The sequence below is a fragment of the Taudactylus pleione genome, unplaced genomic scaffold (genome assembly GCF_031769625.1).
Source record: "Taudactylus pleione unplaced genomic scaffold, aTauple2 ptg000138l, whole genome shotgun sequence".
Taxonomy (NCBI): domain Eukaryota; kingdom Metazoa; phylum Chordata; class Amphibia; order Anura; family Myobatrachidae; genus Taudactylus; species Taudactylus pleione.
The window spans coordinates 9,967,948-9,981,100 of NW_028284540.1; the positions used below are offsets into that span (position 1 = coordinate 9,967,948).

At 45.5% G+C, this 13,153-nt stretch overlaps 1 protein-coding gene across 4 annotated transcripts in view; it reads left to right on the plus strand.

Annotated features, from left to right (window-relative positions):
* Nucleotides 1-13,153, plus strand: part of PTPN4 (protein tyrosine phosphatase non-receptor type 4) — a 209,023-nt gene that overhangs the window by 81,445 nt on the left and 114,425 nt on the right. For 3 of the 4 annotated variants that reach the window (XM_088473641.1, XM_088473640.1, XM_088473638.1), the window contains 3 exons: nucleotides 7,160-7,267; nucleotides 7,431-7,473; nucleotides 7,551-7,629. In XM_088473641.1, the coding sequence (XP_088329767.1) occupies nucleotides 7,160-7,267; nucleotides 7,431-7,473; nucleotides 7,551-7,629 (230 nt within the window). The remainder of the gene's footprint in view (nucleotides 1-7,159; nucleotides 7,268-7,430; nucleotides 7,474-7,550; nucleotides 7,630-13,153) is intronic. The other variant, XM_088473639.1, reaches the window with a different exon arrangement.

The window sequence follows — 13,153 nt, forward strand, 5'->3', positions numbered from 1 at the left end:
TCAGGTGGCCCCCAATTGTATACTGTAGTGTTAACCCTACACTACTGGGCTAGGAATTGCCTGGGATTGCCGTGATTCCCTTATTACTTTTACTGTGTGATGCATGCTTCATATTATAGTGCAATCGGCCATTCTGGGGTCTGTAACCAGTGTCATCACTTTGTGCCTCATGCCTTGGTTATGTGGCTAGGCTGGATCCTCATGAATAATATGAAGGAGAGGGACAGATTGTAAAGGTGAATGGATTCCCTAGCTATTGATTTCCATACAGAACATTTCTCATGTTTCTGAGTAGGCATTGCATTTCTCACTGTACTTCAAGTCAGTCACCCTTTTGGAAGACTGGCTGTCATCCTTAATCTGATAAGACTGTGAATAAAACTGAGCATATTTGTAGCTTATTAGAATTTAAACCTCACAGTTATAACTCTGCAGACGTGATCTGGGTGCATTTGGCTGTAATAAAACCATCTCAGCAGTAATATTCTATAAAGGCAGCAACGATGGGGTTCACCATGCCATATCCTTCCAACCTTATATTTCTTGGTATTTTGACCTCTAGAGACTAAAATGGTCTTTGACCTTGTGCTGTTCACCTAAAATATGTCTCCCATACCCTGTGTAACTGATCTTGAGCTATCAGCAAACGCTTCTTCTGAGATTCTGCAACTAAAGGGGCCTATCCATTAGAAGATCTTTCTGTAAGATGAAAGACAAAAGATTTATCCCTTGAAAATTCCTGGGGCTGCTGTGACAGATATCTGTCATGTACATGACAGATTTTTGCGAACGACGAACGATATTGCATGACATCATTCAGGGAGTGGATTTTTTTTTATGTTTCTATTCAATTCCTTTAAAAAGATCGTTTGTCGTTTACCGCGACAGATATTTCTCCCATCTACCAGCTGTCTATTAAAGAATACTGGGAGGCAGGGCCGGATTAACAATGGGGCAGGTGGAGCTGCAGCTCCAGGCCCACCTGCAGTGCAGACAGTGTTAAAAGAAAAAACATAATATTTTTCCTGTTCACACGACCAGCCTAGCATATCTTCCCAGCTGCCTGAAGTATCGCCCACCCACTCAACAACCGCCCGACCACCGTCATCCAAAGCTTCGCCCCCTACTTGTGGCAAGCTCCAACCCCGGCCATCTGAAGCTGTGTCACAAGTGTACAAGCCACCTGGTTGCGATAAACTCTGCCACTGGCCTTCCAAATCTGTGTCCCAAGTGTGGGAGCCCCCTGGTCACTTTAGGCTCTGTCCCCTTTTCTCACTAGGCTCCACCACCTAGTCGCACTAGGCACCGCCCCCTGTAACTTAACGCTTTGTCACCAGTGTGGGAGTCCCCTCTTCTTGCTAAGCCCTGCCCCAGATACCCAAAAATGTGCCACCAGTGTGGGAACCACCTGGTCTCGCTAAACTCCACCCTCGGACATCCAAAATACCCATGGTTTGGTGTGACACATTTGGTCACATCAGGACACACCAAACCATAGGTGCAGGCAGCCCTTTTTTGCGGGCTAAAACCCTCCTAAAACCCATCTGGGAACAGCAGACATCCTTTGAAACGCTGGAGCCTGGACCAAGTACAACATTGGAACTCTGCAAACTTGGAGAGGTGAATGGTAGAACCGATTTTCCCTACTTTGTTGTATTCCTTGTAGTTTTCTGCAATACAGGCAGCATATGGTGATTTAACAACATCAGTGCCTGATTCGGAGATGTACTTGTTGGTTTGTGTACATCCCAGATGTTTGTGGGTCTGCACCAGGCTTGCCGACATTTAGCTCCCTCCTTCCGGGAGGGAGCTGTAGGGCTTACAGGGTTATGGGCGTGACGTGGCCAAATGGGGCGGGGCCCGGCACATGACGCTGTTGGGGGCGGAGCATGGGGCATGACAGTGCGATCATGGCTCCGCCCCCTGTTCACAATGCCGTGAGTAATGGCTTTGTGCAGCCGGGGCGGAGCCACGATGACTCGATTAAGCACGAATCGCGTCACCGACCCCCTACTGCCGGGTAATGATACTGGATCAGAACCTCTATACACTCCTTCCTATACCTTCTGATAACCTGCCTATACCTTCTGAGGATGACGCTAATTTGCGTACGCAGTCATACAGTAAATAAAGACTTAGACCTGGAATCTGTGGTTCCAAAGCACAAGTATTATTCAAGTAAAAGTTCAGACAGTTACACGCAATTGATCCAGACACAATTTAGGCGCAAAAGGAATTATACAGACCCAAGTACAGTATACATACGCAGCGCTTCCGGACCCGAAGATAGGCATCAGCAAGAGACCCCTCATCATTCAGCATTCAGCACGAAGACTAAGAACCCAGCGTTTGAGCGCACATATTTATACCCCCCCAGAATAGACAGGACAATAGAGAAGTTTGTTGCTGATGTCATTGGTTCCCAGGGGAGAAGCATCTGTTACAGAGCATTTAACAGGCTGGTTCAAATAGACTCTCCCTGCCTCTAACAGCTGGGGGCCTTTCCCTTCCCGCCCCCTGTAACATCCTAACAGTTAATACATTTTGTTGCTTGAAGTCTCTGCGATCTATAACTCGAGAATGCATGATGCGATCTCCCCACCGATAACACCGGAATACTGTGGAAAGAGTACGCATCAGTACGAAACCAAACACTGCTTGTTTAGCATGTATAAAACCTTAGTTATCAAATATCTTTATTTCTCAGCATTTAAACTAACTGAACCAACTTAAATCATATACTTTAAAGCTTATTAAACCTTGTGTGAATATGTAATGTGTGAGTATTCGGGGTTTGATATAAGGACGCTAGTTAACTTGGGGCAGATGCGTGCGCATAAAGCTAATAAAACAGCGGTTTCATACAAAGTCCTATGCATTCGCTAATATGCGACTAGTTAACAGCGCAATTGTGCATATTAATGTGTGTATGAGAAATGGTGAAAGATGCAATCACATGGTGCTAATAGTATTATCGCCACATGTACTACTATGTGAGTTTATCTAAAATGGCGATTAGGTGGCCATTCGCAAAATGGCGTCTTGCGATCTCATTTTCAAGATGGTGTCTTGCGGCCAGTCGCAAGATGGCGTCGCCGCGATTAAATTTTAAACTGAACTTGTCTCAGCCAATTATTCAGCTTCGACACGGGGTTGTTACTTAAAAGCACAGGGGGGTGCGGACACATTGCCGGGGCCGGGAGGATTGCCTGCCTTCCCGGGAGGTCGGGAGCGGCACCCTATTTTCGGGAGCCTCCCGACCAAATCGGGAGTGTAGGGAATTATGGTCTGCACATGCGCAGGACCCAACCTGTGCATGTACAGAACAAGTCCTGTGTGGCCACTCGCAGCCCCCCCCCTCATTCGCAGCATGATTGACTGCACCATTTGGGGGACAGAGTGGAGGCGGTGGTATGGACCCTTCTGCAAAACGGGGGAGGGGACTCTCCCCCATTTTGTAGGTGTGCCGATGCCAGGCTCAGTTGTCCTGGCCCCAGCAGAAGAGTTCCGGCGTCCAGTCTAAGTAAGCTACAGCTTCTACAGATGGCCGATGCATGCGACTATTGTGACCGATGGTTGCAATGTGATCCCATGCTGCGTCTAAGGACGCATCACTCAGATCAGCGCTGCATGAGGAGGCTTCTTTTTCTTACAGTTGCCTCCTGCTGTATTAGAATATTTGAGCATCACTGCTGCATGCAGCACTAATACTCACTGCATCCATCTCTGAATTTGGCCCTTCGTTCACTATGGAATAGAGGGCCTGATTCAGAGTACGGAGGTGCTATTGCAGATGCTTATATGGTTGTAGCTCCAATAGCTCTAATATGGTAATGCAGCAGGATGCCTCAAAGTGGTTGAAGGTAAGCACTAGCTATGCCCTTCACGGAGATAGCCACACCCATGACACAGGTCACACCACCTGTGTAGACCACACCCACACAACACTGGTCACACCCCATGCAGCGACACCCAAGAGGCCCTTCATAAATTTCAGCTCCTGGCCCATGTGGACTGCTGTGAGGAAATGCTGTAGTGCAGTGGTTACCAAACCTTCACGGCACCCTAGAGTATCAGTATTTTTTTCATGGTACCCTTAAGCCAAAAGTTTCTTATTGAGAAATTCAGAAATAAAATTAAGTAAATTGTGCTTACCTGTCATTCTTGGGTTCAGATATGTGGTGGTAGACAGGGTTTTGCTTCTGTTTGTCCACATATTTTTTGATTTGCAGCCACCAGCATTGGTTTTGGCTATTACATTGACTATAAGTAATTTGGTTTGGTCCTGGCACCCCTGCAAAGCCCCGAGGCATCACAGTTTGTGAACCTCTGCTATAGTGGGAGGAAATACCCCATCACATTTTTGTTACAGGTTACAATTTTAGGTTTTACCTACATGATTAATGGTTTGTTAAAAACCTGTCCATTGTTTTATTTTATTGTGGGGGAGGGGGGGACTGGATAAAGGGGAGGTGGTTAAGCCTGACAAATGTGTCATCTTCTGTAAAAGAAAATCACTTTTCTGGAAATTAATAAATGTAACAAAGACAGAACATTACTTAAACCACTAGTTTACAACTAACTTTATTATTTAAATATTTCAGGAAGTCCCAACCAGGTGTTTTATGGTATGATTCTCATGTCGATATTATGAATGTCGACACATCATACCACATCATTTCAAGCTGTGTGTTAATACTTTTCTGATGCGACTTCTAAATTCCTGTAAAACACCCAGCATGGTGGTAATGGCAGATAGGGGTGTGTCTGAATGTTTGGGCACAGAGGAGCATGTGACTCCTGGTATGGGCACTATTTCCCCTGATCGGTGGCGGGTGCCCTGGTATTGGTGGTGTCTCTGTATCCTGTATAACCTTACTGTGCTAGTAGCATTGTTATCTGTATAACCCTGCAGTGCTGTGATCATTGTATCCTGTATGACCCTACAGTGCTGATATTGCTGTATCCTGTATAAAACTACAGTGCTGGAACCAATGTATCCTAAATAAGATGTCAGTGCTAGTATTGCTGTATCCTGTATAAGAAGCCAATGCTGGTGTCGCGGTATCCTGTGTAAGCCTGCAGTGTTAGTATCACTGTAAACTGTATGAGTTGGGTATGATATATGGACATTCAATATGTTGACACCATCATCCCTAATTTCGACAGTCAGGATTAGGGTTAGTTTTAAACTAAAATACTTCTGTCCACATTCTAATTGCATGAACATGTGCACAATTTTGACTTTGTGAATGTCGACATGCCATCTGTTGACATTCAGAACATGTCAACATTCTAGTGTCATCTTTTTGATTGTTGACACTTTGAATGTCGACATGTTGACTGGAACCCATACGCTATAAACCTAGAGTTCTGGTATATTAGTATACTGTATACCCCTGCAGTGTTGGCAGTAGCTTTTTCAGAGAGGAGGGGCCCCATGTGCAGACTCAGTGTGGGCCCCCTCCTCTCTCTGGCGGTGCAGTAGATTCTGGCATAGTGGTAGGATCTACTGCGCATGCACGGATCTCCAGGACAATGGCGCACGTACCGTTTTCCTGGTGACAGCAGTACTGCGCATGCGCGAGTCACCGGGAAAATGGGCGCCGCCATTTTTCTAGAGCAGCACTCTGGAGACTATGGACAGGTAAGTATAAGACTATGAGGGGAATTCAATATGAAACGTAAACTTCGCTGTCGAAGTTTACGTTTCATATCAGAGCTTTTACCTGGGATAAAGTATCTGGCGTGCCCCCGCTTATCCCCGTATTCAATATGAAACTAACGAAAAACGGGAGCCTGCGAAGTGGGATTTGCGTAAAGTTACGAAATTGTAGGACCCCCCTAAAGTTGTAAAAACATGGGGGATCACTATGGGTACCCCCGTTTTAGCCTGTAAATGAAAGTCGGGGATTTAAATAGCCGCAGCAGGTGTTTTTTCCCGACATTGAAGAAGTGTTGCAGAAGAGCACTTAGGTTATTTTTTTCGTTTTTTTAAGTGGTCCCATCAAATTTGGGGTACATGAAAATGGGTACTAGCATATTTTGATGTCCCTAAAGTAAGTTTTTAAAAATTCTGCAATTGTGCACCTGCCGCTATAAATCTATTCTAGAAAACACCTGCCGCATACTTGCAGAATAGCCCTAAACCTATTTCCCTATTGTTAAACAATTTTTTCCAATTTTTTTTTTTCAACCCAATTTTTACATTTATTTTTTGGGGTGTCCCTATTTTTTTAAAAAACTTTTTTTTGACACAGTTCTTTTTTAAATGTCATTCCCAGGGGTACAGGCTATTTTTTTTAAGCCTGCACCCCTAAACCCCAATTCTGCACTTTTTTTCGACACCTATTCAATGGTGAAAAGTTATCCCCGTTTTTTATCAAAGACTTTTCGAACCTGCGAAAAGTCTTTGAAATTGAATACGGTGTAAAACTAAAACCTGCGATAATGACGTCATAGGTGCGATATTAACGCAAAAACGGAGTTTTCGCTCCCATATTGAATACCCCTATATATTGTTGTAGAGTGTGGGCCCCCCACACCCATTATAGATACTCCCCTAAGTGTTGGTATTGCTGTATTCTATATTACCCTGCAATGCTGATAGGTCCACGATACCGATATATGTGCAGTATTGCAAGGCAAATCCCAATATAGAGCGGTATCCAATTAGCCCCGGACATTGTTCGGGCACTAATTGATCCCCACGATCGTCCGAAAAATAGGGATTTTTCACAGATTATCCCTGATTTTTTTCTGATGTTTTTTTTTTCCGCCCTATCCTATTACTTTGGTCAAAATAATAGGATAGTTCTCCCGAAAACACATAGGTGCGCAAGCTTATCGTGGCGCCTATGTGTTTTAGGCTTTTTTTAAGGTGAAAAAACACAATTATCGTGGATTCTTTTTCGGGACACATCCGGTCCCCAAAAAAAAACCCGATAAGTGCCGGCGTCAGGCCGACTTCGGGGCTAATTGGATAGCCCCGGGCGAGGTAATTAGCCGTGGCTAATTGGATACCCCCATAATCTAGAAATGGATTACTGCTTCTTCCCAAGTGTTTTACAGGAAAGCTCCTGTATGCCAGTGTATTGATTTCTTCCTATATGGAAGATACCGTGCACAGAGTTACATTGGGAAATGTTGTGTCTTACAGAAACACGATCATGGACAAGCTCTGCTAGATTTAGTTTTCAAGTTTCTGGATCTGACCGAGAGAGACTATTTTGGACTGCAGTTGGCTGACGATTCCACTGATAACCCCGTAAGGATGTTTTCTTTCTGTCCATGATGACATTACACCATGTAGAAGTCTGTTCACAGTTGTCTAATGAGTGCAAACAGTTTGTTCACACAGTTTTTTTCTAGTCTCCATAACAGATTTGTTTTAAGTCTTTGATTTGTTTGTTTGTTTTTTTGTTTTACAGAGGTGGCTGGACCCAAATAAACTAATCAGGAAGCAGCTGAAAAGTTAGTGATTTCTGACTAATTGTACGTTACCCTGATATCCTAATGTACATCCCACTAAGCTCTGCTTTTACCTACAGGGGGCTCTCCGCACAGCTTGAACTTCAGAGTCAAGTTTTTTGTCTGTGATCCCAGCAAATTACAAGAGGAATACACAAGGTAGGGATATCAACCTTTACTTTAGAACAGATTCTCCTATGTTTGTTTGTTTGTTTGTTTGTTTGTTTTTGTTAAGTTTTCTCCACCTGAAGCTTTAATTAGGAGTGAAGTGTATTATGTTGATTCTATGCTTCTCCTGATCGGTCAGGGTCCCATAAGCGTTGAGCGCTCTACCAATACTTCACATACTTGCCTGATTCAAAAACAAAGACACTGTTCTGCAGCAACTTCCTAGAAACTGCTAGCCACATTGCCAACAACACTGTCTTGGTGATTATGACTCAGGCGCAGTGGAGCGATATTTTTTGTCTGCACATGCATCTGAGTCTCACTGCATGCGTCCCAATCTTGTTCATAGAGAGTTGCAATTCTGATTTGAACACACAGTAGTAGAAATGTGAGGGATATTCCTGGATGGTGACTGGGAGGTAACAGGAGTGGTAGAAAAGGCGCACAGATGATACGGCTTATGGGAGCGTCGACGTGCTGCGGTTGTCAGGAAATCGGCTCTGTACAAAGACGCTCTGCCGCTCACATTGGGGTCAGGATTGGACGGAGAAACTGCACCTGCGATACGGCTGGAGCAAGTTTCAATAGTGCGCCCGATGGTGGCTTCTAAAGATGCACCAATTGGTATTTCAGCTTGTATGGATGATGACAGTGAGTGTTTCACTCGTTGCACATTCGGACGCACCACTTTGGAGCGGCATCATCATAAAGAGGCAGATGTGATTGTGGCCAACTCAGAATCTGCCTCTGAATAGGGCAGTGCACAAAGTATACAGTAGATATTGGAGGCTAGCGGGTTATCTTATGTTAGTGAACTCCAATATAATGTTTGAAGTAAATGTGCAGTATGTTATCATACAGTGCTTACAATATTGTTATGTTATTACAAATGCACACATCTATGGGTTGCAAGGAAAAATTTGTAAAGTTACTGGTCATGAAGAGTCCTCGTCAGGGTCACTTAGCGGCCATCACGAGTAATTAAATCGCCCCCATACTGTATCTAGACAAGAAGAATCCTCTGTCACCGGAGGTTTATAGAGCAGATTTGTTTTGTAGATGGTGTCTTTAAACCATTTCCACAGTTACATCATGATACGATCACTTGCTTAACATGTAAACTGCAGATTTGTCTCAACACAATTATCTGCTTTGTTCACTGATCTTTGCTGCAGCCTGTTCCCTGGCTACAAAATAAATATTGAGCTAATTTCCCCAAGGTCTCTTACTGAATTATTGTGGTTACTTCTGCAGCGTCTCATGCAACATTGTTTATTAGCGCTTGTGTATATTTATATATCTAGATACTTATAATATCTAAGTCAATGGTCACATACTGTAATTAAGGCATGGTGGATCTATTAGTGATACCATTTTCTACAGTTGAAATATATGCTGTATATTGATATACATTTATTTCATCATGCTTAGATTAATGCAATGCCCTGTACCTGGGTCTCCCAGTAAAAGAATTGCACCGCTTGCAGCTGGTACATAAACGCAGCTACCAGGCAATTAACTAACCAGCCCCGTTCCTGCCACATAACACCCATTCTCTACTCCCTTCACTGGCTGCCTGGAAGATGGGGAATCTATTTCAAGATTGGCTTAATGACTTTCAAAGTCCTACATTACCAGGGCCCAAGGTACCTCAGCAGTTTCTAATTGCTTACTGCCCCACTCGCTTACTGCTATCTGTAGATAGACTATTAGCATTATCTAGAATCTCCCTTAATTCATTTGGGGGTTGAGCTTTTAGTTTTGTGGCTTCGACTATATGGAACTCTCTTCCCGCACAGTTTGAGAGGCCTTCACTCTAGAATGCTTCAGAAACAGACTCAAGACTCACCTGTTTACTCAAGTATTTCACTAATGTTCCTTCTTTAGTTCCTAAAACAATACAACCCAAATGCTTTTTTATTAAGCTTTTTTTGTATGTTCGGTTTCTTTTAAATGAAAATGTGAAGCACTCTGAGTCCTATTGGGAATAAAGTGATATATATACAGGTTGAGTCTCCCATATCCAAATATTCCGAAATACGAAATATTCTGAAATACGGAATATTTTTAGCATGACTGAGATAGTGAAATCTTTGATTTTTGATGGTTCAATGTACACAAACTTTGTTTAAGGCACAACATTATTAAAAATAAAGTATAACATGACTTATAGGCTGTATGTATAAGGTGTATATGAAACATAAATGATTTTCATGTATGTACACAAACTTTGTTTGAGCCACAAAATTATTGAAAGTATTGTATAAAATTACCTTCAGGCTGTGTGTATAAAAGTGTATATAATACATAAATGCATTCTGTGTTTAGATTTGGGCCCTTTTCATAAGACATTTCAATATGGTATACAAATATTCCAAAATACGGAATATTCCAATATCCGAAATAGCCTTGGTCCCAAGCATTTTGGATATGGGAGACTCAACCCACCCTGAGGTACTAGGTCCCCAAACCATAAAAAGAAGACTGCACTCCAGGACTGGTAAGGCAGAAAAATAGCCGGTGCTTTACTTCAACGATTGCGGGTCAAATCCCCGTCATCTGGACAAGGTGTTGCCTTGATGACGGGGTGGTTGACCCCAAAACGATGAAGTAAAGCACCAGGTGCCCTCCGCGTCAATCAGATTCAAAAGCGGCAACAAATGGACGGCGGCACTCAGAGACTTCCATGAAAAAATATGTTTAAAATGATACTATGGATGTTTAAATATATTTTTTCATGGAAGTGTCTGAGTGCCGCCGTCCATTTGTTGCTGCTTATATATATATATATATATATCTATTACACACATGTTATAAATATTATAAATCAAATGTCCTGACTGACTTCAACGCCTAGCCCAAATTCATGGACCTAGAAACCTGAACATAGGGGAGTGTGTTCCTTCCATGTCGTAGGTGCCCACTATAAAGGGATTTTTCGAAATTCAACTCCTAAAGGGGTGAAAAGAGCTAAACTGTTTCCTCCCCCTGTGCAATGTACTGACTGTCTCATCATGGCTGTAGCACAGTTCATATTCAAACACCAACTGTCAGCCCAAGTGCTGCCAAACATCACTGGCAGTTGGTGTGGCTCCCCTATTTGAATAGTGAAGGAAGGGAATGTGTTGCTACACAGGTGAGGGAGGGGTATGTCAAATGTGATACTACGGGATGAGAGAAGGAAATGTGTTATGACTTGGGTGAGGGAGGGGAATGTGTTACTACAGGTGTGAGCTAGGGTAATGTGTTATTCCAGAGGTGAGGGAGGGGAATAAGTTACTACAGGTGTGAGTGAGGGTAATGTGTTACTACGGGTGTGAGGGAGGTATTATATTTATACACAGGTGAGGTAGGGGAATGTCAAATGTGTTACAACATGGACATGGGAGGGAAATGTGTTATTACAGAGTTGAGGTAGTGGAATGTGTTAGTAAACAGGTGACTGATAGTAATGTCTTACAGTGAGGGAGGGGATGCATTACTATAGAGCAGTGGTTCCCAAACTTTTTAGAGTCACGGCGCCCTAGAGTATCAGCATTTTTCTACTTCAGGGTCCATAGGGTATCCACAGGATACCTTGGGGTATAGGTGTGACGTCAGTCGCAGGGCACCAAAGAGTTAAGCTTTCAGCCTCCCAGGATGCACTGGGTCCCCCTCCTATACCCCGCCCCCGAGCCAAGGCACCTCAGTTTAGTTTGGTGCCCGGCCGGAGTCGGGTGCACCAGTTGGAGTGGGGGCTAGAAGAGCCCCTGAAGCTTTTTCTTCATGCAGCTGTGGCTGCACATCTGGATGAACAGCATGGACAGTCAGTCCTGACGTCCATGCTGTCTTCCCTACACCCCGCCGGTACCAGAACGCCGGTACTGATCCGGGGATGCTGGTGGGCATCTGGGGTCACAGCTAGCAGTGACCCCAGATGTTCCGGACCATGGCCGGATTCAAGGGGGACAGAGGTAAGCAGCGGGGTCCCGCGGTGGGTCCCCGCTGATCACATGGTCCTAAGTCCCCAGGCAGGGGGCTCCCTGGGGACTGGCTGCAGCGTGGAGCCAGGCGACCAACCTGCGCTTCCACTACCCCCTGGGACAGCGGACCGCAGCAGAGCGGTAGCGCTGCGGCGTCCCAGGGGTTAAATGCATGCCAGGGGAGCGCGCCTTCCCTGTCTCACAGCCGGCGCCTCCCCCGCTGCACACAGCCCTCTCTGCACTGTGCTGACTGGCCCTGTGTCATCGCTCCTCCCCCAGGCCAGCCTCCTCTCTGCTCCTCGGCGGCCATCTTCTCCAACGCATGGTGAACGCTGCTGGAAGCACTGGACGGAAGGGTGCGGTGCTGCAGGGTGGTCTCTCGCCTATTTAATATATAATTGGTGAGAGGGGTCACATACGTGGTGCCATCATGTCTGAAAGTGATTTTCCCCTCCGGCTACAGTGTACCACGTGTAAAGTACCGTTAGCGGAGGGGGAGGGTAGCGCGGAGGGCCTTTGCCGGCAGTGTTTGTCCATGGCGCGGCCTCTTACGGTTACAGCACCGGTACAGGAGTCGCCTTGGGCTTGTTTCGCTCAGGCGCTAACAGCTTTAGTGGGCCAGTTAGCTCCGCAGCCCGCGTTTACTCCGATGGGTTTGTCCCAGCAGTCTGTGGTGTCGTCACCCATGCAGGGTTTCCCACGACAATTGGTGGTACCCCACAGTCTCCCTATTTCCCCGCTCCCGGTTTCTCAGGAGCCAGCGTGGGTTAACTCCCTGACGAGTTCTGTACAGCACTTGTCGGATGTATTGCAAGGGGAGTCTGTGATGCGGCCTCATAAACGGCCGGTGGCGTCTCTGTCCGCTCCTTATGAGGATGACGAAGGGACGTCTGATGATGGGGAGATTCTGGATCCTTAAGATCAGGAACCTCTCCATACTAAGGACGCTGATGCTAAGTCCAAAGTATATATTCCTGGACTTATTCGGGCGGTCCGCACAGCCTTGGTGATTGAGGACGAAGTTCCCCCAGCGGCTAAGTCTAAATATGCCTTTTTCAAAGATGTGAAGGGCGATGCCACAGTCTTTCCTCTTTCGGGTCAGTTGGTGGACCATTTAGAGGAGGCGTGGAAACAGCCTGGCAAAAGATACCAGCCACAGAGACGCCTTGCGGTGGCTTATCCGTTCGCGGATAATTATTTTGCTAAGTGGGAATCCCCTCCACAGGTGGATTCTCACGTGACCCGTCTTGTCCGTAGTGCCACATTGCCGATGCCATCCATGTCCTCCCTTAAGGATGCTACGGACCGCAAGGTGGAAATCTGCCTGAAGTCCGCTTATTCCCTTGCGGGGGGGGGCAGCACGGCCGGCTATGGCCATTTGCTGGGTTGCCAGAGCGATGGAGCGCTGGGCGGATTCATTAGAGGCTTCTTTTGATTCCGACTGTCCGGCCGAACAGGCGGAGTTGATTGGCAATCTCCGTGATTCGGCCACTTACATCAACGAGGCGGCTCTAGACATTAGTACTCTGGTGTCTAGAATTTCTTCAGCAGCG